This window comes from Lepus europaeus, chromosome 2, assembly GCF_033115175.1.
Source record: "Lepus europaeus isolate LE1 chromosome 2, mLepTim1.pri, whole genome shotgun sequence".
Lineage (NCBI taxonomy): Eukaryota > Metazoa > Chordata > Mammalia > Lagomorpha > Leporidae > Lepus > Lepus europaeus.
Genome location: NC_084828.1, coordinates 111,743,028 through 111,770,885, shown reverse-complemented (window position 1 = coordinate 111,770,885; position 27,858 = coordinate 111,743,028). Strand labels below are relative to the sequence as shown.

The following is a 27,858-nucleotide window of genomic DNA, read 5'->3' as shown; positions in this document are numbered from 1 at the left end:
CATACTGTTTGAGTACTAGTTATAGCATTAAATCAAAATGTACAGTACATTAAGGACAGAGATCCTACATCTTAATTTAATATTTTGGACTTTGCTGTTACATATCTTTTTTTACTATCAAGGTGTATTGAACATATTTGGATCATATTCGCTTTCGCTTCCAGTTATTAAGTGATTGAGATTTCACTGATTTATCTTTTTTAATAAAAGTACGAATTCATGAATTATGCCAAGAAGTTGGCTTTAGAAAATGTTCAGCTCTCTGAGATGAACCATGGTTCACCCTAAATAGTATCCAAAACCACCCCGAAAAACCATTATGTCAGGGAGAAAGATATTTGCGGTGCCCACAGACACAGGGCTGTGATTTTGCTGACACCGTGTCACTGCCCATGGAAGTGAAGAAAGTGCAGCAAGGATATAATCAAAAGTGTGAATCTTAAAGTCCAGAGGTGATTTATTCCCAGTTTGGCATCATAAAGCACACAAAATTAAGGTTAAATATAAATAAGAAAAACCAGCGCCAGAGCTGTGGAGCCACCTTTTGGAGGCAGCATTAAAGAAATGAGTGTAAAATTCCCGTCAACACAATCCAGACCACACAAACACTAGTGGAAGAGAATGTGCATGAGACTTGTCTGCTTCACCCGCAGAGGAGTTGCAGCTTTGCATGGAGTCAGGCATTCCGTCTGCTCCTCACTGGAAGTGCGGGATGAAGCTGAGGAAGGGAAGGGTGATGCTGACCTCTCCTTTTTCTAGATCTCCAGCATATTCTGTGTTATCTGTTACTGATTTACGCTTTCATTGTGCCTCAGTTCCTCCTTATAAACTTGTCCTGACATGCTGTCAATGTACTACAAATAAGAAACTACAGAAATCTCCAAGCAGACAGGAGTCGGAGAGAAAGAGATGGAGGCTGGGATCAGAAGAATGAAATAAAGAAAAGGGCTGTCCTGACTGGCTATCCTTCTCCTGGCGCTGGCACAGACCACGCGGACAGGACCACGAGGAAGAGGGCACACTGCCAGTGTCCACAACATGCTTTCAGGACCCAGCGGGTGCTCCCTAAGCCCTCACATACAACACCCCACTCCACCCCATGCTGATCCATGAACTCTTCAAATAACTTCTTCCCATGCATGTAATCCTCCAAGCTGTAATTTATACCAGATCTATCTGCATCCCTTTCATGATGCTATCAGTTTTTCCTTTTCCTTTTATTTTCTTTCTTAAGCAAATGATAAATATTCATTGAAGATGAACTATAAAAAGTCAAGAGGGGAAAGGGAGAAAAATAAAGTTCACCTTTAATTGCATAAACTTGGACCAGTGCCATGGAGTAGCTGGTAAAGCTACCGCCTGCAGTGCCAGCAACCCATATGGGCACCAATTCAAGTCCCGGCTGCTCTACTTCAAATCTAACTCTCTGCTATGGCCTGGGAAAACAGTGGAAGATGGCCCAAGTCCTTGGGCCCCTGCATCCACATGGGAGACCTGGAGGAAGCTCCTGGCTCCTGGCTTCAGATCAGCCCAGCCCCAGCCATTGCGGGCAATTGGAGAGTAAACCAGCAGATCAAAGACATCTCTCTCTCTACCTCTGCCATCTCCTCTCTGTGTATAACTCTGACTTTCAAATAAATAAATACATCTTAAAAAAAATTCCATAAACTCAACATCTTTGTTGAGTTGTTTCACTTTCATCATTTTATGAATCCTTCCAGAAAACACATGTGTTCTTTTCATATTTTATTTGCTTGTTTTTAGTGACTCTGAAACCACATGGTTTATATATCTTTGCAATTTAATTTATTTAATATCTTTCTTGCTTAATATCTTATGAACATATTTGTGTCAGTTAACCCTACTAGTTGATCTCTAACACTTGTATAATATTCCATTCAATAAATATAGTGAAATGTACACAACCATTTTCTCTGTATCAGATAACAAGAATTTTCACTCTTTATTAAAAATGATGCTACAGGGGCTGGCACTGTGACATAGCGGGTAAAGCCACCACCTGCAGTGCTGGCATCATATATGGGCACCAGTTCGAGTCCCGGCTGCTCCGCTTCCAATCCAGCTCTGGGAAAGCAATAGAAGATGACCCAAGTGTTTGGGTCCTGCACCTGAGTGCGAGACCCTTAAGAAGCTCCTGCTGCTGGCTTCAGATCAGAGCAGCTCTTGACAGTGTGGCCATCAGGGGAGTGAACCAATGGATGGAAGACCTCTCTCTTTCTCTACCTCTGCCTTTCTGGAACTCTGCCTTTCAAATAAAACAAATAAAATCTTTTTAAAAAACCAACCAACCAACCAACCAAACAAACAAAAACCCACGATGTTACAGTGAACACTCCTCCACCTCTGTTGTTACACACATCCTTAATTATTTTCTTACATAAAATTCTCAAAAATGTAATTATAGTTTCAAATACTATAAGACTTTTGATCTGTTCCCAAGTGACAATCAGGAAGCTTGTTGCCTCCCTACAGAAAGCTTAAGCACATCTATTGATTTCCAAATACCCTAGTCTGTCAGGCCCAGAGTGGCTCATTATTGGTCTGATTTGCGTTTTGTGTGTTTTTTTTTTTTTAATTTTATTTATTTATTTATTTTTGACAGGCAGAGTGGACAGTGAGAGAGAGAAAGACAGAGAGAAAGGTCTTCCTTTTTGCCGTTGCTTCACCCTCCAATGGCCGCTGCGGCTGGTGCATCTCGCTGATCCGAAGCCAGGAGCCAGGTGCTTCTCCTGGTCTCCCATGCAGGTGCAGGGCCCAAGCACTTGGGCCATCCTCCACTGCCTTCCCGGGCCACAGCAGAGAGCAGGCCTGGAAGAGGGGCCACCGGGATAGAATCCGGCGCCCCAACCGGGACTAGAACCCGGTGTGCCAGCGCCGCAAGGCGGAGGATTAGCCTGTTAAGCCACGGCGCCAGCCGCGTTTTGTGTTTTTATAACTGAGGTTGGAACTTGTTTATGCCTTTCTTGGCCATTTGAATATATTTTGTACTAAATTACATCTTTATGTCATTTTGTCATTTTTCTATGAGCATGTGACTTTGTGGATATAAAGGAGCTTATTATACATTATGAATATTAATGAATTATTTACATGGTTATATATAGTCAAATATTTTTCCCAAACTGGTGTTGATTTTTTAACATAGTTTACAGATGTTTTTCTTCCCATTTTGATTTTTTCCTTTGTATATTTTCCTTTCTGTTGTTCCTTTATATAGAATACTCTAAAATATTTCATTTTCTCAAAAATATGAACTTTCACATTAGAGGTAGAAAGCTTTAGTAATATATTTCATATATGTGAAATTTCTAGTTTTTAAAGTTTTATTTTTAACTGACATACAAAAATTGTGTTTATTTATGGGGTACCATGTGATATTAAAATATGCATATACTTTTTATAATGTCCAATCAGGGTAAATACCTGCTTCCTGAATCATTTAAGATTCTTTTATGTTGAAATAGTCAAAATTCTTTCTTCTACTTTTTTTGAGAGAAATATACAAATACATTGCCTTTTGTTATTGTTGTTGTTGGTTGGGCTGATGTTTTTCCAAGTTTATTTTAAAAAAAAACTCCTCATTTCACTGATCTTTTTAATAGTTTTTTAAATTTCTTTTTCTAAAGATTTACTTACTTATTTGAAAGTCAGAGTTACACAGAGAGGAAGAGGAAGAGAGAGAGAGAGAGAGAGAACCTTCCATCCACTGATTTATTCCCCAGGTGGCTGCAGTGACTGGAAGTGGACCAGCCCAAAGCCAGGAGTCAGGAGCTTCTTTTGGATTTCTCACATGGGTGCCGGGGCCCAAGCATTGGGCCCTCCTTCACTGCTTTCCCAGACACATTACCAGGGAGATGGGTCAGAAGTAGAGCATCAGAGTGGTCTCAAACTGGCGCCCATCTGGGATGCCATATCCTGCTGGCGTTGCAGCCTGCAGCTTTTCCCACTATGCCACAATGCTGCCCCAAGTTTTCTTTTTTTAATTTCTATTTTATTTATTTCCTTTCTGATTTGTATTATTTATTTCTTCCTACTAATTTGCAGTTTGGTTCATGTTTTTCAAGTTTCTTGAGCTGCATTGTTAGATCATTTATTTGATACCTTTCCAATGTATTGATGCTGATACTTATTGCTCTAAACTTTCCTCTTAACATTGACTTTGTTGTACCCCATAAATTTTGATGTTTTATTTTCATTTTCATTCATTTTCTTGGATTGTTGGATTTGCCATTTGATTTCTTCTGTGAATCACTCTTCATTTAGGACTATGTTCAATCTCCATGAGTTTGTATATTTTCTAGAATTTCTCTTGATAATTTCGAGTCATTCTATTGTGGTCAGAAAAGATATATGACATGATTTCAATTTTTTTTTAATTTGTTGAGACTTGTTTTTATGGCACAATATATGGTCTTTCCTAGAAAACATTCCATGTACTGATAAAAAGAATGTGTAATTCTGCAACTGTAGGATGAAAGGTTCCATAGATATCTATTAGGTCCATTTGGTCCATGATGTAAATTCCTGTTTTTTATTTTATTTTTTTATCTGTCTGATCTATCCATTGATGAAAGTGGAATGTTGAAGTCCTAAATTATTATTGTGTTGGACTTTATGTCTCTCTTTAGATCCATTAATAATTGTTTTATCAAACTGAGTGCCCTGGCATTGGTGCATATACATTTACTATAGTCATGTCTACTTACTGAATTGATAACTTAATCTTTGTCTCTTTTAGCAGTTTTTGCCTTAAAATCTATTTTCTCTTATATGAGAATAGTTACTCTTACTCCTTTCTTATTTCTTTTTGCATGGGAGAACATTTTCTGTTTTTTCACTTTCAGTTATTTGTATCTTTATTAGTGAAGTATGTTTCTTGTAAGCAGCGTATGGACAAGTCTTTTATCAATCCATTCAGCTAGGCTGTATCTTTTAATTGGAAAATTTATTCAGTTTACATTCAAGGTCATTATTAATAGGTAATAGCTTGGTCCTGTCATTTTTCCATAAAGACGTTCATGAAGTCTTTGGGTTTTTCTATATATAAAACCTTGTCATCTGCAAATGGTGACTATTTTACTTCCTCCTTTCTAATTTAAATGAGTTTTATTTCTTTCTCTTATTTTCTCTTATTTAATTTCTGTTATGGGGCTTCCAGTTCTATGTTAAAATAAAAGTGATAGTAGGCATCCTTTCCTCAAACAGATCTCAGACAAAAAACCCTTCAGTTCTTTTTCCCACTCAGCATAATAGCTATGTACATTCTTTAAATACCTACTTTGTTCAGACTTTTTTTTATTATGAAAGGTTGTTCTTGTCATATGCCTTTCTACATCTATTGAGATGATTATATGACTTTTGTCTTTTAATCTATTGATAAAACCACTACTATAGAAACATAAATGTATAATTTCCTCTCTGTTTTATATCTTTATAGAGCTCTGTTGTAGACCGCCATCATTTATTTGACCAATTCCTTATTAATGGAAACCTCAGTTAATACACTCAAGCATGATCTTTGAATATTGGCCAGATTACTTCCTTAGGATAAATTTCTAAATGTGGAATTACTGAGGATAACATATGTATACTTTATTGCATTCCTGATGTGATTTATTAACCTATTCTCAAGAAAAATTCACCAGTTTATACTTGGACCAGCATATAAAAGGCCTAGTTCTTTCTTATCCACTGACACAGGATATTGTTATTCTTTGCTGTCTTTGCATGTGGATATACAAAAAATATTTTATAAATTTATAAGTTGAAGAATTTTAAATTGATAGAAATAGTAAAAACAAATAAACACATTTTGGAAGCCTTGTAAGTCATGTTGAGTTTAGATTTGATGAGAAGAAAAGATATTAAGGTGGTCTCTACCTCATGTCAGCTTAGAAGTATAGAATAAAATTGGCATTTCAAGGAAATCAGATTGGCTGGTGATTAAGAAATATGTTGCAGGGTGAGAGTTTGGAACCAAATATGCCAGTACCTTAATCTTAACTTTGTAGTCTTCAGAAATGTGAAAATTAAGTGTATGCTATTTGAAGTACCTAGTCTGTGGTATCTTGTTGTAGAATCTTGAGGTGACTAAAATGACATCCGTGTTCCACAGGCCCCCACATATAAACTTATGGAGTAACTTCTTTGATTTAGCTTCTTCAATCCCTTCAATCCAATTAAATTGTATGGAACATTAAATCTGAAGACTGTTGAAACAATCCCTTGGATTCTTTCTATGTATGATTCTGGGTCTCTCAACAAAAAGAACATCTGTTCTTTCTTTTTTTGTACTTGCTAATCTCTTAACAAGTTAACATGACATTACACTCTAATTTTGGGTAATTCAATCCACTATCCCATTTATCTTATACCTTGATCTGATGCCTCAAGTGCAAGCATAGTATTTCTTGATGATTCCATAGCATCACACCATGGGTATATTCTTGTGCTCCCTTCTCTGCCTTGACTTCTCTTTCTCTGTTTAACTTGAAATAGGTGTTCTACACAAGTACTTCCTCTAAATCCCTCTCCCCTTACCCTCTTAAACACATCAGTCCGATAACTTTCTCTGTATCAACTTTCCTGTCATCTTAAAGATCTACTGTTATTCCTTGCTCAAAAATGAAATTCTGAAATTTTCTTCTCTTTGCCTTTCATCCTTCATATCCTCTAGTTTTCTCCTGAATTCAATTGTGACTCTTTCTTTTGTATTCTTTGCTGAAGCTTATTAATCATTTCTGAATCATTACATCCAATTTGTTTTTTAATTCTTTAAAATATATTTATCTATCCTCTTTTTCTTAAATTTTAATTAGTTTTCAATTGATTCAATATGGTTTGCAAATATAATTCTAAGAATATTATGATAATCTCTTTTTTCCCTTTCACCCTATTTTATTTATTTTTAATATATTTATTTATTTATTTGAACAGCAGAGTGACAGAGAGGGAGAGAGAGAGAGAGAGAGAGACTCCATCCATTGCTTCATGCCCCAAATGGCTACAGTGGCTGGGGCTGGGCTAGGCTCAAGCCAGGAACTTTGAACTCCATCCAAGTCTCCCACATTGGTAGCAGGAGCTGAAGTGCTTGTGCCTTACATCTGCTGCCTTCCCATGTACATTAGCAGGGAGCTGGATCACATGTGGAGCAGCCAGGAGTTGAACTGGTATTCTGATGTCAGCATCATAAATGATGGATTAATCCTCTGTGCCTTAACACTGGCACCTATTTTTATTTATTTGAAAGGTAGAGCCAAAAAGAGGAAGTAAAAAAAAAAAAGAAACAGAGAATCATTTTCTATCCTCTGGATGATTTCCCCAAATGCCCACAACACCCAGAACTAGATAAGGCTCCTCAATTAGTGGAGAGAGAGCAAGCTCTGGTCTCTTCTTCTATTTATAAGGACACTAATCCCTGCATGAAGACCTTGCCATGATGGCTTCATCTAAATCAAATTACCTCCCAAATAACCCACATATGGATACCATCACGTTAGGGTTAGGATTTTTTTTTTTAGGATTAGGATTTTAACCTAAACATTTTGGAAGGACACAGATATTCAGTCCATAACATGTGTGGGCTTATTCCAGGTTTTTTTGTAGACTATTTAAACAGATAAACTTCACTTTTAAATTGTTTTTATTTATTTGAGAGGGAGGGAGAGAAAGAGTGAGAGAAAGAGAAGCAGAATAGCAGAGAGTGCCTATCTGCTGGTTCATGCCACAGGTGCTTACAACAGGGCTGGTCTGGCCAGAAGCAAAAGTCAAGAGCCAGAAACTCATTCCAGGTTTCTACATGGATGGCAGGAATACAATTAGTTTTGCTGTCAGTTCAGCCTCCCAGTGTGTACATTAGCAGGAAGCTGGAGTCAGGAACTGGAGCAAGGTATCCAATTCTGACACTCCAATGTAGGACAAGGGCATCTTAACTGTTAGGGCACATGCCCACCCTGATATTCCACTTATAACTTTTTAATATATCAGAGTTCACAGAATATTTCATTTATTAAAATGCTTACTATATGAAAAGATTTGAAACCAAGTAACCCAGTCCTACATCTGAAATTTACACAGAAAAAAAAAAATTGGGTTTCCATGACACTAAATGACTCATTGTAACTCATTGATTCATTCATTCATTCATCAAAATTTAGTGAGCACCTACATTGCTCCAGGGACTGAAGTATGAATCGGAAGTATCACAATGAAAAATACCACACAGTCAAACAGAAGAGAAAGGAATTGATCATAGCCATCACACAATGGAGTATATAAATGCAAAATAAAATTTTGAAGAATTTACCAATCTTGAATCCTGAGGATTTTCATTGAGAGATCTTTCCAAAACTGTGTCCTCCTATCTTCTGCCATGAGATCCTGAAATGGCTTCTGAAACTGAACTTGCAGTAAAAATAGCCTGGACGAAAGCACAATTAAATTAATCACTTTAATCAGGACCACAGTATGAGCATCTAATGCAAGGTAAAAATCAGTATATTTCCGGATCTTTAGAAACAGTTATTCTGTACTTCAGTAGTACTAGTCTTAATGTGAAATTGCAACTTTTATGTTTTCAGCAGATATTGACTTTGGGTCCTAATGTCATCAACCCCAAATTCTATCACTTTATATTGAATACATGGAGTCTCCCTCCACATCTTTCTCTCTCCCTGTGGTCTTTTTGGTGTCATTAGCATCTCTTGCCTTAGGAACTATTGACATACTGATGGCAGAGACTTCTAATAAAATCCTTTTAACTTTGTCATGAATCAATGTATGCCTTGCATTTTATTTATTGTTTTGGCTTTACACACTCTGTATAAAAGCAATTCATGTTCTTTGAAGGAAGTTTGCAAAAAATTGATAATAAAATACTACAAAATAATAGAGCCATCCATTATGCCATCTGTGAAAATAACAATTATTAGCATATTATGTGTATCTTTTCAATTATTTAACTTGCATTTTAAAAACAGGATTACACTTCAATCTCACAACTGACTTTATTAAAATGTTCACACAATGTTCAAAATTACTGTCTAATTTTCTACTATATGATTGCAGTAATGGCATTATAGTAACTGTGTATATTTATTTAGAATTTTCTTTATGTTAGGCACTACTGAGAAGTACATTGATATGCATTGTCTCATCTAAATTTCACAACTATATGAGATGCATACTGTTACTACCGCATTTCATAAAAGAGGAAATAGAGCACAGTAGAGGTTCGATGATTGATCCAACTCTTTACAGCAGGGAAGTGATAGGTCCCAGGGACAGTAGCACTGGAACCCAGGGTTTTTTAAAGTTGATTGTATAATACATAGTCTGTTGTTGTTTTTATAATCACAGCATGACAATTTCCTAATGTTGGGTACTTAAATCTGTAGATTTTCATTATTTTAAATAGAATTATAATAAATATTCTCATAAGTAAATCTTTGTTCCCATACATGCTAACTTCTTTAAAATAAATCTCACTGATTAAAATTATAGGGTCCAAGGATTACTTACACTACTTATGGCATCAAATTTTTATGCAAACTTAAATCTAAAGGCAACCCAGTCAAACAAACATACTAGTAATAATAGAACAGTAAATTCAAATATTTCTATGATTTCTGGAAAATTGTATCACCAGTCTATCTTGTGAGAAACAAGATTAGTATTCTTTTATTGGTGGAGAGTTATGAGATATTCTGGAAGTCTAAAAGATGATTCATAAGAATTCAAATTTGACAAATCTTTAAGAGGCAGATTTTGGAAAAATTCTGTTTTAAGATTTATTTTCTTTATTTTAAAGGCACAGTGACAAAGAGAGAAAGGAGAGACAGGGAGAGAAAAAGATCTTCCACCCACTGGTTCACTTCCCAGACTGCTGCCAGGCTGGGGGTTGGAGTCACAAATTACATCTCGGTCTTTCATGTGGGTGGTAGGAGCCGAAGCTCTTGGGCCATCATCCACTGTTTTCCAAGGTACATTAGCAAGCTGCTGGATCAGAAGCAGAGCAGCTGGGATTAAAACCAGTGTTCAAAGGTTGGATACTGCTGCTGCAAACAGCAGCTTAATCTGCTGTGCCACAACTGTAGCCACAATTGTTTGAAAATGTTTTAAGGAAAAAACTGATACCTAGAATGGTGCCTTGAATAACATAATGGCCTTTCAACAGGGGCTTGCTGACAGAACAGTCCAGAGCTGGAAAGTATCCTGCATTTCCTATTTTTGAGATATTTGAAGTAAGGAAATTTTTTCCTGAAGCCTTTGATAATTACAAAGATTATGCAGAAGCTGAATAAATGGCATGTTGGAGTATTAAGGTCAAATTGTCTTCATTGACCTATTGTACCTTTTGCAAGTACCTAAATGAATTATATCTACATTGCTTTAATAAAATTTCCTAGCATGGCTGTTTTCAATATTAGTGTATCTGGAAATACCTTTTATACATAGAAATTATTGATGGCACTTGTTAAGCTGCAATAGCACTTTAGAAACAATTTGACCTTTTTGGACTTCAACATTTTCCAAGCCAAAAATTAAAGGATCTGTCATTTCTGTATATGTGCCCTAAAATTTGACTTTTCTTAAAAAAATCTACCTCCCAATTTGCAAACCAATACTTAACATACCTTCTCTACCTTTAAAAGAACAACTATATAATTTCCATATTTAGGAAAGGCTAAGCAATGAAGATTCATTTTCATTGTTTTTCTCATTTTGAAGTGGACCGGTGTTATCAAATTCTTTCTAAATCACTATTATATATTCCTTACCTCAAGAATCCACCCAGTATATCTCGCCTCCCTAAACAAAAATTGCTCACAACATGAGGAATGACTCCAACTGTGTCCTTGGGGTCTGTGCTACACACATAGCCGGTTTAAATGACTGGTCTCCAGCACCCCTGCAGGAGTTGTCCTCAGCCTTCCACCTTCCTATGACTTGACCCATAATTGTGGGTTGGACATACAATTCTAGGACTTGTTTTGTCTCATTGAGGTCACTGGGTTGTTAGACAAGCAGTACGACCTGGTGGTATAATAGTACAAAACATTATGGCATCAGATAGAACCAGTTAAAGTCTCTGTTCCCTCTAGCTCACAGTATGATGTTCATCAGTTATTTAAATTCACTGATACTTACTTTTCTCATCTGAGATTTGAGGATATTTGTACATCTGCCATAATATTGTGAGGGAAGAATAAATACGATAATGCATTTAAGGAGCTTAGTAAGAAGCCCGTCTCATGATAAATTGCCTGAAACCTAAAACGCAGAGGAGTACATTTTGTGCTTAGAGTGACAAAACTGTTTCTTGGCAAAGTCAGGATTGGAAGCCAGACACTTGTGCCACCAGATCCTGTGCTCCAAAGTCGTGTTCACTATCCATAACTGACTTCCCTGGGGCGCTCCTTGCTGGATCGCAATGCCTGCTTGCCGAGCTTTAGGGATCAGTTCCAGTGTGTGCTTCACCTTTCCCGCAATGCCATTTCCCCCATCTCCATGGCAATCAAAGCCCCATTTAACCTTTAACTCTTGTGTCCTCTTCATTCTCTTCATCTCTCTTTATTATATCTATTTATCACCTATGTTTCTGATGGTCTCATGAACTGAGTTCTCTTCTTTTTATTATCTGTCTTTGTAAGCTCTGGTGTCTGTAGCTATCACAGACAGTCTGGCCTTTCTTCCTCCCCAGTAGAGCAGGGGGTTAGGACATAGGCTCATAGGCCAGACTACCTGAGTTTGAAGTACTGTTTCCACAAATCCAATTCTATCACTTAGCTGATACCTTGAAGGCAGTTTCCACCTCAGTTTCCTTATATTTGAGATGGAGATTAAAATCATACCTACCTTGTAGAGTTGTTGTGAAGGTTATATGAATGAATGTATGTAAAGCACTTATAAATGTATCTGAAACAGTGGTCAGTGTTTTGGTCCATCTGGTTAAGCCACCCCTTATGACATAGGCATCTGGTTAAACCACCCTTTATGACATAGGCTGATCCACTTCTCATCCAGCTGTCTGCTAATATGCCTGGAAGAGCAGCAGCAGAATTCTCAAGTACTTGGACCCCTGCCACCCACATGGGAAACCGAGATGAAGTACCAGACTCCTGGCTTTGGTCTGGCCATTTGAGGAGTGAACCAACAGATGGAAGCTCTCTTTCTCTCTTGGTCTCTCCTGCTTTCTCTGTCACTGCCTTTCAAATAAATAAAATAAATCTAAAAAGTATAGGGCCGGCGCCGTGGCTTAACAGGCTAATCCTCCGCCTTGTGGCGCCGGCACACTGGGTTCTAGTCCCGGTTGGGGCGCCGGATTCTATCCCCGTTGCCTTTCTTCTAGGCCAGCTCTCTGCTATGTCCCGGGAAGGCAGTGGAGGATGGCCCAAGTCCTTGGGCCCTGCACCCACATGGGAGACCAGAAGTGCCTGGCTCCTGGCTTCGGATCAGCAAGATGCGCCGGCCACAGTGGCCATTGGAGGGTGAACCAACAGCAAAAAGGAAGACCTTTCTCTCTGTCTCTCTCTCACTATCCACTCTGCCTGTCAAATAAAAAAAGTATATATATATATATATTTTACATATATCTGGAGCATATTCATGATAAACATGATATAAATATTATCAGTGAATATTAAAATTATTATTATTTCTTAAATAATTCCAAATATATTCAGAGTTCACTCATAAAATACTAGCCCTTTTTATTGCCTCTCAGCCTATCAGCACTTAATCCAGTTTGCTCTTTACATTTTTCTTGGAAGAATTTTGAGACCTCCTTTTTTTTCCTAGTTCTATTCGTTCTCTAATTCTTGATCTTCTCCTATATTTCTTCACTTATATATATATGTTATTCATCTCCCCACACAGTGTAAGCTCTTTTAAGGGAAGTGAGAATATCTTATTTTTCTCTTTTCCAGTGTCTTATAAATAATAGGAATTTAATAAATGTTTATTGAAGTTAATAATTATCTTGATTTTTTAAAGTCCTCATTCCTTATAAAAATGCTGCTTATGAATTTATTGACTTTTAACTTACTGGAAAGACAAGAAGAGATCTCCTACTCACTGGTTTCCTCTCCTAAGGCCTCCAACAGCTGGGGTTGAGAATTCAATCCAAGTTGTCCATCTAGGTGGCAGGATGCTGCCTCCTGGGTATGTATCAGTAGGAAACTGGAATGGAAGCAAAGGTGACCCAGGAGTCACACCCAGGCATTTTGATATGAGGTGTGGGCATTCCCAGTAGCATCCTAACTGCTGCATCTAATGCCCACCCCAAGATCTCTCTCTCCAATACTAGCTCATTATTCTTTTCTGCATTTCAATTCATCTTTCTTTACTTCTGCTAATAATGTCTAACATTTGTTGAGCATCTACAATATTCCAAACACTGTATTAGTTACTTGGCATACAACATTTCACTTAATATTCACACACTCCCATGAAGTCACTGTTACCATGCTTGTTTTATAGATAAAGACCTGAGGGCTCCCAGAAGTCAAATGATTGTCACAAGTTTCCAAAGCTGGTGGCCTTGGCAGAGTCAGGCTACAAATACCTGTCTCTGATCTTTTCTCTGTGTTTTCTTGAAAGTTTCATCTGTTAAATGTCAATGTGACTATTCTAGACTAATTCTTATATAAATTCCAGCATATAGAGTATTCTTTGAAAATAAGCTTTAAATTTTAAAAAAGGAGTCTAGTTCATATCCACTTATTTTCTCACTGTATTTATTTTAATACTTCACAAAGTAGATGGTCTCCCAGGACCTCAGAGGATGTGACATTTGACTATCAGTCCTGTTGTCTGGCCTGGCTGCAATTGTGTTCGGAATTGGCTCTCCAGCTGGGCTGGACCACAGTTGGGAAACATGATTGTTGACGGTGAACTGCCACTGCTGGGATGTGAACCAGACATGAATGCTAAGCCAATAGTGTCGGCGATTCACAGCCCAGGAATTGGCAAATTAATAGCTAGACTAAGCTGTAGCATCATAGGAAGATGTAGCTAGCTTCTCTGTTCAGTCAGTACAAACTCTTATATTGCACTGTGATAAATACAGTCTTATTGCTCCATAAATGGAGATGCTATCAATTAGGAATCCCAGTTAGATTCTCAGTGGGCATTTCATGTCTGAACAGCATTGTGAGTCTCATGTTTGTGCTAATGCTGCTTGGTTTGGATTAGCCTTTAAAGTGAACATGCAGTTCATTAAGCCTGTAGAGTCTCCAACAGCAACTGCACTTCTTTCCATGAACTAAATAGATTTCTTGCATCTTATCTAGGACTAGATGAAAGGGATCCATAATGCCATACTAGAAAGAAGTCTTGACTCTCTGAGGGACTAGAATGTATATAGTGAGTGTAAGAAATGAATATTATTAGTAATGAGCAAAACTTGAAAGGAAAATCTAAAGGTTTGGAAGCCATTTTTCTGTCTTTTTAAAGACATGTACTGAATGATTGTTTTATCTCATTTTTGCTTTGAAGATTCATTTCTTCAAGCTTGAGATAGACATTTGATATTTCACCAGAGAGAAAACTCTGCATACCTTCTTCCTCATACAAGTACTTGTTGCTTTGTCAACCATTTCCTTTGTGCGAGGGGCATTCTCTAGTTTCTATTATGCATCAGGCACCGGGCTTAAAACCAAGGAGTTCTTCAACACAAAAACCAATGTCTGCCCTCAAGAATCTCATCATCTAGTGGGGAAACAAATGCATAAATATAAAGTATAGCAGCACAGTAGAAAAGACATACGTGGTGTATGAAGAGAATCCAGAGTAGCAAATATGAAGGCCCATAAAGTTTCTGAGAAGCCTCTGAAAAGGAGATAACACCTAAGTTGAGTTGTAAAAGAGGAGTAGTTATTTTTGTTTGTTTGTTAAGATTTCTTTATTTATTTGAAAGGCAGAGGCAGAGACAGAGAGAGAGAGACTTCTACCCAGTGATTCACTCCCCAGATAGTCGCAGCAGTCAGAGCTGTGCCGATCTGAAGCCAGGAGACAGGAGCTTCTTCCAGATTTCCCAAATTGGTGCAGGTGCCTAAGGACTTTGACCATATTCTACTGCTTTCCCAGGCCATAGCAGAGAGCTGGATCAGAAGTGGAGCTGTGGGGACATGAACCGATGCCTATATTGGATGCTGGTACTGCAGGTGGGAGCTTTACCCTCTACACCATAGCACTGGCCTGGAGGAGTAGTTATTAATTAAAAAAAATAAATGCCAGCATCTCAGACTACCTCTGTATTAGAGGATTACTGCAGAGATAGAGAGCTCATTAGATTGAAAATATATGCAGTAGAGGAAGTTATTGGGGTTTTAAAGTGAATATTTTTATAAGCAATATATCCAAATCGTTTTTCTTAGGAATATATTCCTTGGAGTTAGAACATATTCCCTGGTAAAATGCCACTATACATTCATATAGTAAAAGGTACACTGTTTAACCACATGGTGCTTTATTAAAAATGATGCTGTGGTTTGTGTGTGTCCACCAACTTTCAGACCCTGAAGGCTTTGTCTGCACCATGGTGGTGGTGAGGTGGTGGAACTAGCAGAAGGAGATCAGGTCATTGGAGCTGCTGCTCTCAGAAGAGACTAATGAACTGTGATAGAAGAGCAAGACTAGCTCCTGAATCTCTCTGGCTTTTGTCTCTGTGAGATCTCTTCCACACATGCTCCTGCCATGGTGATACCATCCACCTCATGTCCTTACCGGTGGTTGAATAGAGTGGGCCGCCACATTAATCAGCTTTTTGTTGCTATAAAAGTACCTGAAAGGAACAATCTAGGAAACAAGGGTTTATGTCAGCTCATAACTTTGGAGGTTAAAAGTCCAAGATTATGCATCCCGATTGATCCGGCATCTAATAAGGCTGAGATGTGTGCAGAGAAATAATCACAGGGTGAGCCAGGAAACAGAAGGATCAGGATTATGCTGCCAATAAGATTATCATGATTTGATCTTTGGGGCTCCATCCTAGAGACCTAATCCAATCTGATCACTTCCCAAGGCCCCTCCTCAGACACCATAGTTGGAACAAGCCAACACCCTCTTAACATCAATATCATAAGATTTTGGCCATTAAATATCTGCGTGAGTTAGAAAGCCAAGTCATGTTCAAACTATAGTAGCTACTCAATCTTGGACTTAAGCCTTCAAAACTGGGAGCTAAATAAATCTCTTTTCTTTATAAAGTACCCAGCCTCAAATATTTTGTTGTAGTGGCAGAAACTGGACTAATGTTAATGGACACCTCAGTTTAAGAGTAGAATCACTGGGGGGTGGAGCATCTTCAAAGACTAAAAAGTGAGAATCTAGAGAGAGATAAAATGGAAGGACTGGGCCGGCGCCGTGGCTCAATAGGCTAATCCTCCACCTGTGGCGCCGGCACACCGGGTTCTAGTCCCGGTCAGGGCACCGGATTCTGTCCCGGTTGCTCCTCTTCCAGTCCAGCTCTCTGCTGTGGCCCTGGAGTCCAGTGGAGGATGGTCCAACTGCTTGGGCCCTGCACCCACATGGGAGAGACCAGGAGAAGCACCTGGCTCCTGGCTTCAGATCAGCGCGGTGTGCCGGCCGCAGCACGCAGGCCGCAGTGGCCATTGGGGGGTGAACCAATGGCAAAGGAAGACCTTTCTCTTTGTCTCTCTCTCTCTCACTGTCCACTCTGCCTGTCCAAAAAAAAAAAAAGAACTGAGTATTGGAAAATCTTACCAAATGCCATGGAGCCTCCAGGTTATCCATGGTGGTTACCAGCATACTTCTTGAAGAAAGTGATCTTTAAAAAGTGTTACATAAGTGAGTTTGAAAGTAGTCATTACTGAGATCAAAATTAGCCAGATCTTTTCCATTGCAGTTGTAATTCTCTGTCATTAACTTCCAAAAGACTGGTCCCTGGAAAATACAAGAAAATGTAATTCAGGAGCTTTTGGGCAAGAAAAAAATTATCTAAACTTAAGACAAATAAAATGTGTCACTGGTTTTGATAAAATATCATTTGACTGCCTCATTATATGCTTGCTCAAATTATGAAAGAGTTTTTCTTAAAAATTCAGAGGTGAAAATTGGCTAATATAGTTTGCCAGTAAGTGTATGTTTCAGTCCACAAATAATACAAGCATATTTCTCTGGATCCTTATGCAATGCATTTTTGGAAAGTAGAAATATATGACAAAGAGTAATTTGGAGTAAACGTAATCACAACCTAATTCTGAAAACATTTATGAAGGTTTATTGTTTTTATTAAGCTACGTTTTTTTCCACCCTCGGTTTCATTGAGGTAGAATTGATGAATAAATGTTGTATATACTTACAGTGTACAATTTGATGTTTTGATCTCTGTATACATTATGAAATGATAAAATCAAGCTAATTGCTATGTTCTTCACCTCACATATCATTTTTGGTGGTGAAAACATTTAAGATCTATCTCTTAGCAATTTTCAAGTAATTTTCAGTAATTTTTAAAAATATTTACTTATTTGAAAGAGAGAGTGATGTATGGTGGGGGAGAAGAGAGAGAGAGAAAGAGAGAGATAGGGATCTTTATTATGCTGATTCATTCTTCAAATGACTGATATGGCTGGGGCAAGGTGAGACTGAAGCCAGGAGCTCAGAGCTTCATCATTGTCTCCTACATGGATGACAAGAGCCCATGTATTTGGGCCATCCTCTGCTGCTTTCCAAGGCACATTAGTAGGGAGCTGTATTGGAAGCAGAGCTGTCAGGACTCAAACTGGCACTCTGATACAGATGCCAGCATTGCAAGCCATGGTTTTAACACAATGGGAACCATGCCAGCCCATCCACCATTACTGACTATAGTCACCACGCTATTCAATAGCTTTCCAGAACTTACTCATCTTGTATAACTGAAATATTGTACCAATTGACCAATATCTGCCCCATTTTATCTCCATTGTTTTCCTCGGCAACCAGAATTTTCTCTGCTTCTGTGAATTTCATATTTTCAGATTTCAGATATAATAATGCAGCATTTGTCTTTCTATGCCTGGCTTATTTTGCAAAGCACAATGCTCTCCAGGTTCATATATGTAGTTACACATGACAGGTTTACTTTCTTTTTTCAGGTAGAATATACAATATTCCATTGTGTATACAGATATTTTCTTTATACAGTTCTTTATCTGTTCATCCATTAATACTCTCTTAGGTTGATTCCATATCTTGGCTATTCTGAATAGAACTGCAGTAAACATGGAAGTATAAGTATCTCTTTGTATTACTAATTTAATTTTCTTGGGTATATACATCAAAATTGGACAGGTCATAAGGTGTATCCATTTAAAATTTTTGACAACTTCCGTACTCTTTTCAATTTCATTGAGCAAAATTATGTAAATTTACATTCCCACCAATGGTGTGCAAGGACACCTTTTTTCCACACTTCACCAAATTTGATATCTTTTGTCTTTCTGAAAATATCCATTCTAAGCACAAAATCCAAGGTTTTCCAAGATCTCTTTGTGGTTTTAATTTTTACTTCCTGATGATTAGTGATAGTTGAACATTTGTTTCATGTATCTATTGAACGTTTATATGTCTTCTGAGAAATATGTATTCATGTCTTTTGTCCACTTACGTATTTTGTGCATTAATCCCTTATCATTAGTTTGATTTGCAAAATGTTTACTACAATTTGATAGGTTATCTCTTCTTTTTGTTGATTGTTTCCTACTGTATTAATTGGAAATGAAAGTTTGGTTAATTCGAAGTTGATGTTTATTCACTTCATCAAAATGAGGGTTTAAATCTGGAAATAACCACTCAGTTGTACACACTGATTGGTTAAGTTTTTATACTTTTCTGACACAGTTAGTAGACACATTGATTCAGTTTAAATAATACAGATTTATGAAAAACTCAAATATCACATTGAAAAGCAGATGTGCCTGGAGCCTGGATTTATAAAATCTAGTTTAGGTCATGCATCACTGGATGTGACATTGTTCTGAGGCATGCTAGAGAGCTATGGGATTTGACCTTGCACTGGGGTGAACCTGGAGGATTGTCTATGGATGCTGGCCTGGAGCTTGAGGCTTACAGCCTGGTATCAAATTTCACTGGGCTGGGCAGTGGTGTGCTCACTTCTTTCTGCTTTCTCTAGGCAAGGGTATCTCTCCTCACGCTGCTGCTGGGGCATGGAGGAAGGGAGAGATGATACTGTGAAGCTATATATCCTTTCTCCATGCATCTTTTCATATTTCTGTCCTACATCTAAGTGTTATGACCTCTCACCTAGATTCCTGGGATCTTGTGATGGTAATTTTGTGTATAGATAGATGTTTCAGCAAGACAACTAACACTAGAAGTCTCATTCCACTTTTTTGTTGATTTCACTCATAATTTGTTCAGTCTTATATTTCCTGTCTCATACTTGTTGAAAACCCAAGCAAGACCTCTAGTTATTTTGGTAATACATAAAATAAAATAGATATTTTTTTTACTTACTCATCATCAAAAAGTATGACTAATAATCTAGTCCTTAAAATGATTTACAGCCAAGGTTTGAGCTATTCAAGAAAATTATGATGTATTATTTCTTTAAAGATTTATTTATTTGAAAGGCAGAGTTACAGAGAGACATAGAGACAGAGCTTCCATCCACTGATTCACTCCCAAATGGCTTCCATGGTCAGAGCTGAGCTGATCCTAAGCCAGGAGCCAGGAGCCTCTTCCAGGTCTCCCACATGGGTGCAAGGGCCCAAGCATTTGGGGCATCTTCCAATGCTTTCCCAGACACATTAGCAGGGAGGTGAAGTGGAAATGGAGCAGGATTTGAACTGGCACCCACATGGGATGCTGATGCTGCAGACCAGGGCTTTAACCCACTGCACCACAGTGTTATGATGTTATGTTATTTTATGATGTTATTATGATGATATGCTATTTTAAACTACTATTAAAGTAATGTATTTAGTGGAATCCTTGCCAAGCCATTCATCCAAATTACCTTCTTATTTATGTTCTCCAAGTTACATGGAAAGCAACGATAGTTTATTTTGCCTTTGAAAGATCTTGTCTTTGTGTAAGCATGAAAGAGACTGAGGAATTTAAGAATATAAATCAATTAAAGTGTGTATACTATGTGGCTGGGGTGACCATGATGAAATAGAACATTTTCTTAATGAACTTGATCTACTTTTAGTCACACCAGTAATCAGGTGACGTGGAAATTTTAACTGTGAAACCTATCATTTTTTTACTTAAAGCCTTTAGTAGCTTACTATGAGATGGAGAATAAATCCCAAACATCCTTGCCATGAGCCACATGTATGACATGTACACAGAGAAAAGAAGTCTCTTTTCTGTTTTTTATTTCCTTCATAGTCCTCAAAATAATATGTACTTATCATTCTTATTTGTGTATTCATACACTATCTACTTGTCTACCAGAATGGATATTCCATGAGAGCAAGGAGATGGTCCTAATCACCTCTGTGTATCTAAAGTCTACCATAGTGCATCTGTTGAATATCATTCAAGGAAACACTTTCCTTGAAACTGACACACCAATACTAGAAACCAGATTTTTGCTAGTTACATTCTCTTTCCATCAAACATATTATTAAGCATCTTCTAATCAAATTTGAGACGGATGGGTATACCAAGGCATGAGTCAGATCCCTGGTGTCAAAAAATTATTGTCTATTCAAATATAAATAATATGTCCTGTTACTGATCTGTTAGAGTTTAAGATAACACAGTAGCAGAAATATGTATATATATATATGCATATATATATGTATATATATTTAGCATATATATATATTTAGCATATATATACATATATATATATATACAGCATCTTGCTCAATGAAACATTAATCTGTTGAGTTGGTTCACAATAAAAATATTTCCTGTTCAAGTAAGCATGGGAAAGTTAACTACTCTTGCATATTTTAGATGACCATAATGAATTCTCTGAGAAATCACTATGGCATAGTATGTTAATCCTCCTCCTGAGACACCTGCATTACATATGGGTGCCGGTTCTAGTCCTGGCTGCTCCTCTTCTGATCCAGCTTTCTGCCATGGCCTGGGAAAGCAGTGGACGATGGACCAAGTCCTTGGGCCCCTGCACCTGCATTGGTGACCCAGAGGAAGCTCCTGGCTCCTGGCTCCTGGCTTCAGATCTGTCCAGCCCCAGCTATTTCAGCCATTTGGGGAATGAACCAGTGGATGGAAGACCTTTCTCTCTGTCTTTCCCTCTCACTGTCTGCAACTCTTACCTATCAAATAAATAAATAAAAATCTTTAAAAATAAAAAAAAATTAACTTTTGTCATTAACACATTAACATCCTCAAAAGAACTGTTGTAAGGGAACTAATTTAAGAAAAATTGCATTTTTTGACTCTAGATGTACAATGTAATACTTTATCCTTTTTAGTATTTGTTGTTGTTGTTGTTGTTCTAGTACTAGTGGTTGAACTCTGTAATTAACACACAATTATTCTTAGGTGTTTAAATTTTAACTGAAAAGTGATCCCGGTTAAATATAAGAATGAGAAAAAGAGAGGGAGGAGATGTACAATTTGGGACATGCTCAATCGGACTGGCCGCAAATGGTGGAGTTAGAAATGTGCCAGGGGATTCCAATACAATCCCATCAAGGTGGCATGTACCAATGCCATCTCACTAGTCCAAGTGATCAATTTCAGTTCACAATTGATGGCTCTGATAGGTCTAAGAGTCAAAGGGATCACACAAACAAGACAAGTGTCTGCTAATACTAACTGATAGAATCAAAAAGGGAGAGAAGGATCCAACATGGGAAGCGGGATACACAGCAGACTCATAGAATGGCAGATGTCCTAAACAACACTCTGGCCTCAGAATCAGCCCTTAAGGCATTCGGATCTGGCTGAAGAGCCCATGAGAGTATTGTAGGCATGGAAAGCCAAGATACCATGGGGAAAAAAAAGACCTAAATGAAAGATCTCTGTGAGTGAGATCCCAGTGGAAAGAACGGGGCCATCAAAGAAGGAGGTACCTTTCTCCGAAGGGAGGAGAGAACTTCCACTTTGACTATGACCCTATCAGAATAAGATCAAAGTCAGCGAACTCTAAAGGCTTCCATAGCCCTGGCAACTCATGACTAGAGCCTAGGGAGATTACTGACGCCATGAACAGGAGTGTCAAATTGTTAAGTCAGCAGCAGGAGTCACTGTGTACTTACATCCCATGATGGGATCTGTCCTTAATGTGTTGTCTAATGTGAAGTGATGCTATAACTAGTACTGAAACAGTATTTTTACACTTTGTGTTTCTGTGTGGGTACAAACTGATGAGGTCTTTACTAATTATATACTGAATCGATCTTCTGTATATAAAGATAATTGGAAATGAAAAAAAAAAAAAACAAAAACCCTGGTGTTAAATTGGAAATGGCATAGAAAATTAATTAATTTTAAAAAAATATTATGTAGGATCTCTGTCTTTAACATGCTGTACACTGTTATTTAATGCTATAACTAGTACTCCAATGGTAGTTTTTTCACTTGGTGTTGCTATGTGGGGCAAACTGTTGAAATCTTTACCTAATATATACTAAACTGATCTTCTGTATATAAAGAGAATTGAAAATGAATCTTGATGTGAATGGAAGGGGAGAGGGAGCGGTAAAGGGGAGGGTTGCGGGTGGGAGGGAAGTTATGGGAGGGGGGAAGCCATTGTAACCCATAAGCTGTACTTTGGAAATTTATATTCATTAAATAAAAGTTTAATAAATGAAAAAAATGGCATTTTTTCAATAATAAGAGCTGTCACTGAGATCATAGAGAAAGATTTCATGGAAAAGGTAGTCGCTAGGATAGAGTATGAGAAAAAGAACAGATCTTAGTCAGGTAGTCAAGACCATGATTTTCTTGGCATGAAACATAGGAAATAACTGAGGTTGTAACCAGTGCTTTCATATGACAGAAAATGGGAAGAGTGTTAATTATCCACATTGGTCTTTTTTTTTTTTTTTTTTGACAGGCAGAGTGGATAGTGAAAGAGAGAGAGAGAGACAGAGAAAAAGTCTGGCCGCTGCAGCCGGCGTGCTGCGCTGATCCAAAGCCAGGAGCCAGGTGCTTCTCCTGGTCTCCCATGCGGGTGCAGGGCCCAAGCACTTGGGCCATCCTCCACTGCACGCCCGGACCACAGCAGAGAGCTGGCCTGGAAGAGGGGTAACCGGAACAGGATCCGGTGCCCCGACTATGACTAGAACCCGGTGTGCCGGCGCCGCAGGTGGAGGATTAGCCTGTTGAGTCGTGGCACCGGTCTCAATGTCTTTCAAACATTAATATTCATTTTTAAGCAGTATGTTTGAGTGGTTTTAAATAGTAGAATAAATAAGATGTGGCATTTGCTCTGAAGGGGGCTCAAAATCCACTGGGACATATGGAAATAATGGAATATTTATATCAATTTCCCTGTCTTTCATGTGAACCACAGATAATCAAACAACAATTAGCCCTTATTTTTTGTTCTCATTATTTTGAACTCAATTTTTAATGATGGAGCTTACATTCAATAAAATGTAATAGTGATTTTTTTTACATATTTAAATGCGTGTATCATGTAACTATCACCACAATAAACATACGAAAATTTTTTTATCACTTCAAAGGTATCTCGTATTAACCTTTGCAGGGAATCCCTCTGTTTTGCTTTCCATCACTGTGGATTAGATTTTTGTTTTCTAGAATGTCATCTAAATTAAATATTTCTACATCTAATCATTTGTCTGGCTTCTTTTATTTGGCAGAATGGTTTTTAAACTTACCTATATTGTGGCATGTATTAATAGCCTTTTATAACTAAATGGTATTTTATTGTAGGGTAAATACCACAGAGTGGAATTGTTAGGTCATTTGATAAATATGCACTTAACCTTGTGAGATACTTCCATATTGTCTTCTAGAGTTGTATGACTTCATAGTCTCACCCAATATATGAGTGTACCTGGTCCTCTATCCTCCTGTCAAAACTTGGAATTTTCAGTTAAGAGATCTTTTGGTATATTTTGGTATCTAAACTGATTAGGTCTTTTGTTTTTTAAATTGGTTTTGTTGTTGTTATTATATTTTTTTGTCAATGTTTCTTGTTTGGTGTCAGAGTAATACTGGCTTACAAAGTGAGTTAAGAAGCATTCCATCCCAACAGTTTTCCATGAGAGTTTGTGTAGGATTAGAATAATTTCTTAAGTAAACATCCAAGATAATTTGCCAGTCCAGCCATCATGGCTGGCTCATTTCCATTGGCAAAAAATTTCATTTAGGAATGCAATTTTAAAATTTTAAATAGCTTTCTTAAGTTTTCCATTACTGCGTGAATCAATTTTAATTTTACTATAAACTGATACATGAATTATATTTGCATTTTAAAGCAAAATGTCAGATATATTTGCAAAAATTATTCATAATATTCCCTACTGATTTGCTTGACAAGAGTTATGTCAATTTTATTGATCTTTCTTAAAAATAACTTTTGTTTTAGTGATTATCTTCATTGTTTATTTTTATATCAATGTTATATTTATAATTTCCCTCTATTTACTTTATAGTCTTCTTTCTCTGCTTTATAAATTTGTGACTTTAATTCTTTTCTGGCATAAGCACTTAAAACTGTACAATTCTCTAAACGGTGATTTAGTTTTCTCTTACACATTTTAACAATGTTTTCATTTATTTAAAAATATTTTCTAATTTCCTTGGTATATATTATTTGAGTCATGAATATCTTATAATTGTGTTGTTATGTTTCTAAATTTTTGGAATTTTAAGACTTTGTTTTTATTTTTGCATTCTAATATAATTCTATTTGATCAGAATATATGCAGTGTATACCTGCAGTGATTTTTATATTTATTGATACTTGAGTTTTGACCAGACTTATAACTGCCAAAACTGGGAAGCAACCAGTATGTCCTTTGTTAGGTCAATTTATAAACCATGGAATACCTGGAAAATAGAATTTATTCAGCACTAAAATTAAGAAATGAGCTCTGAAATTAGAAAAAGACATGGAGGAAATTCATATTACTAAGTGAAAGAAATCAATCAAAAAGGACCAGTGTTGTGGTGTAGTGTTTAAAGCTGCCATTTGTAATGCCAGCATCCTGTAGGAGCACCAGTTTAAGACCTGGCTACTCAACTTCCAATCCAGCTCCCTGCGAATGGCTTGGAGGTTCTAGCCAGAGCAATAGGGTAAGAAAATAAATAAGACATCCAGGCTGAAAAAGCAGGAAGTAAGATATCTATTTGCAGATGACATGATCTGGCACCTAGAGAATCCAAAAGAATATGTTTTTGAAATATTGGAACCAATGAAGGACTTTAGCAAATCTGTGGGATACAAGGTCAGCACAAAAAATCAATTATATTTCCATATTCTAGAAATGAACAATCCAGAAAGGACATTACAAAGCAATACCATTCACAATAGCAGCAAAAATAATAAAATGCAAAGGAACAAATTTAGGAAAGTACACAAAACTTACATAGTGGAAACTATGAAATATGAAATAAAGATGCAAATAAGTGCAAAGACATGTGTATTGTCATGTATTACTTTTATTTTCATTAAGAAAGTATAGAAGGATTCTCAAAAAAAAAAAAGAACCTCATTAAAGCATGAAATTTTTGTGTATAGTAGAGTTTGGGTTGAAATAGTGTAAATATGGAACCAGGGCAATTTTATATATACTGTTAAAATTTTTCTACTCTGCCTTATTTTATTAAAATAGGAGGGAGTGACAGGGATGAAAATTTTGTGACCCCACCCTAGCAGCCTGTATGTAAGGTAGATAACATAAGATTCATAGAGTCAGACCAGAATAACATACTTCATAAACTGTCAGATAAGCTATGCAGAAGTACTGCTGACAAGATGTGTGACTTTCTACGACTTTGAACTTTCAGGAATTTGAAGAAGATTTATTAAAACAGGAGCACGAAAGGGAAGAAGGAGGCAGTCTTACATAGTTATGATGGTATTTGAACTTGCCTGTTACCATTCCCTGGACAACTGCAGGATGACCTCCCCCGTGTCTCTCAAGTCTGCCTTTTCCTCATCCGGAGACTGCATGTCCAAAGGCAGAGACAGCTAGAGGAAGTACTAATCTTTGTCTAAGGATGATCCTACTTCTTAAAGGAGTAGAAAAGGTGGGGAGAGAAGGAGGAAAAGTGCAGAGCTATCTGGAGGAGTTCTTGCTGAATATGATGGAAGGAAATCTATTTCTAGGAAAAGCGACATTGAGCTAATTCCTTGTTGACTTTGATCACATTTAAATTTGTTCAGATCACAAAAATGGAAAAGCTTTGCTTGAATGAGTTTCATATGAAAGTGACAAGGGACATTCTGGGGTCTTTCATATCTTTGCATGAAAAATCCAATGTCCTCTCTACTTTTCTTTGTCTACCCTTCCACTCTATATATCTTTCTCAACTGAAAGAATTATAAATTATCACTGTTTAATTGCTTTCAGAGATGGACCCCTGCACAGGTGGGAATGGATGTGCTCACATATGTCAGAGTGAGAATGGCGTGGCCAGGTGTGCCTGCCACCCAGGGCACCAGCTGTCTGAAAACAAAAAGTCCTGTGAAGGTAGGAAGCTGCAAATGATGAATTGTGTAATTGTTTGAAATTTGATGGTAATTCAGTTTTGAATAGCCGGAGCAGCTAGGAGAAAAGGTGTTTTCATTTATGCTTGGAAAAAGAACATTTAAATTCTTATTTGATCATTCTGAAAGCTATTTTTGTGATAATATAAAAACTCAGTGAAATTCTCAGTTACAATAGGAAAAAAATGACTTAGTATAGTTTCAGAATTAATGCTTTATGTTTTCTGTTTCATTCTGAAGTGAATTCCAGAATTATTATTTCAAAACCTTCTATAACCACACAGGGAGCTTTTTATTGCAGGCTACAGAAGGTTGGGGTAACCTTTGAAAAGCAACTATGTGCAAATGAGCACTCTCAGAAGTTAGGAATAATTAAAACAAAAAAGAAAGAAACTTATAAATACAAGGTTACACATTTCTGTTTCCTAGAAATGGCAAAACAGACATACTTCAATTCAAAGATGAAAGTGATAAATCATTCTATGACCAGGGCTGATAAATGAAGTCAATCCCATGGGACACGCTTTGTTTTAATAACTTCTGAGAAATCACAGAATCCTTCACTTTTATCATGACATTTTCATGAAATGAGAAATAGTTTATTTGGATTAATTATAAAAATACAAAAATGTTTCCTGGCTTTTGGGACTGATAAGCTATTTGAGAAATTGAAAAAGAATTAGACATAAAATGTAGTGCTATGAGGTGGGCATTGGCACAGTGGTTAAGATGCCATTTGGGATGCCACATCTTTTATCAGAGTGCCTGTGTTTGAGTTCCAGTCTGCTTCCAATTACAGCTTCTGCTATTGTGCAGGGACACTAGTTGTGTGCCTGTCACTCACATGGGAGATTCAGATGGAGTTCCAGACTCCTAGCTTCAGTGTGACCTAGCTCTGACTCCCTGCCTGTTGCAAGGATTTCAGGCGTGAACTAGTGAATAGAAGATCTCTCTTTCTCTCTCTCTCTCTCTCTCTCTCTCTCTCTCTCTCTGCCTTTCCAATAAAAATAGACAATTTAATGTTTAAGAAATTAATATTTTTCTTCTTTAAGCTAAAAAAGGATTACATTTTCAGTGGATCTTTTGTTAAAATATTATTTTTTAAAAGATTTATTTATTTGAAAGGCAGAGAAAAATTGAGAGAGAGGATGAGATGGAGAGAGAGAGAGAGATCTTGCATTCACTGGTTCACTCCT

General features: G+C 37.2%; 1 protein-coding gene across 1 annotated transcript in view; it reads left to right on the top strand.

Annotated features, from left to right (window-relative positions):
• The window catches only part of LOC133751523 (EGF-like and EMI domain-containing protein 1), a 587,503-nt gene that overhangs the window by 522,032 nt on the left and 37,613 nt on the right, over positions 1-27,858 (top strand). The window contains exon 7 of the mRNA XM_062181610.1: positions 26,526-26,645. Within this exon, the coding sequence (XP_062037594.1) occupies positions 26,526-26,645 (120 nt within the window). The remainder of the gene's footprint in view (positions 1-26,525; positions 26,646-27,858) is intronic.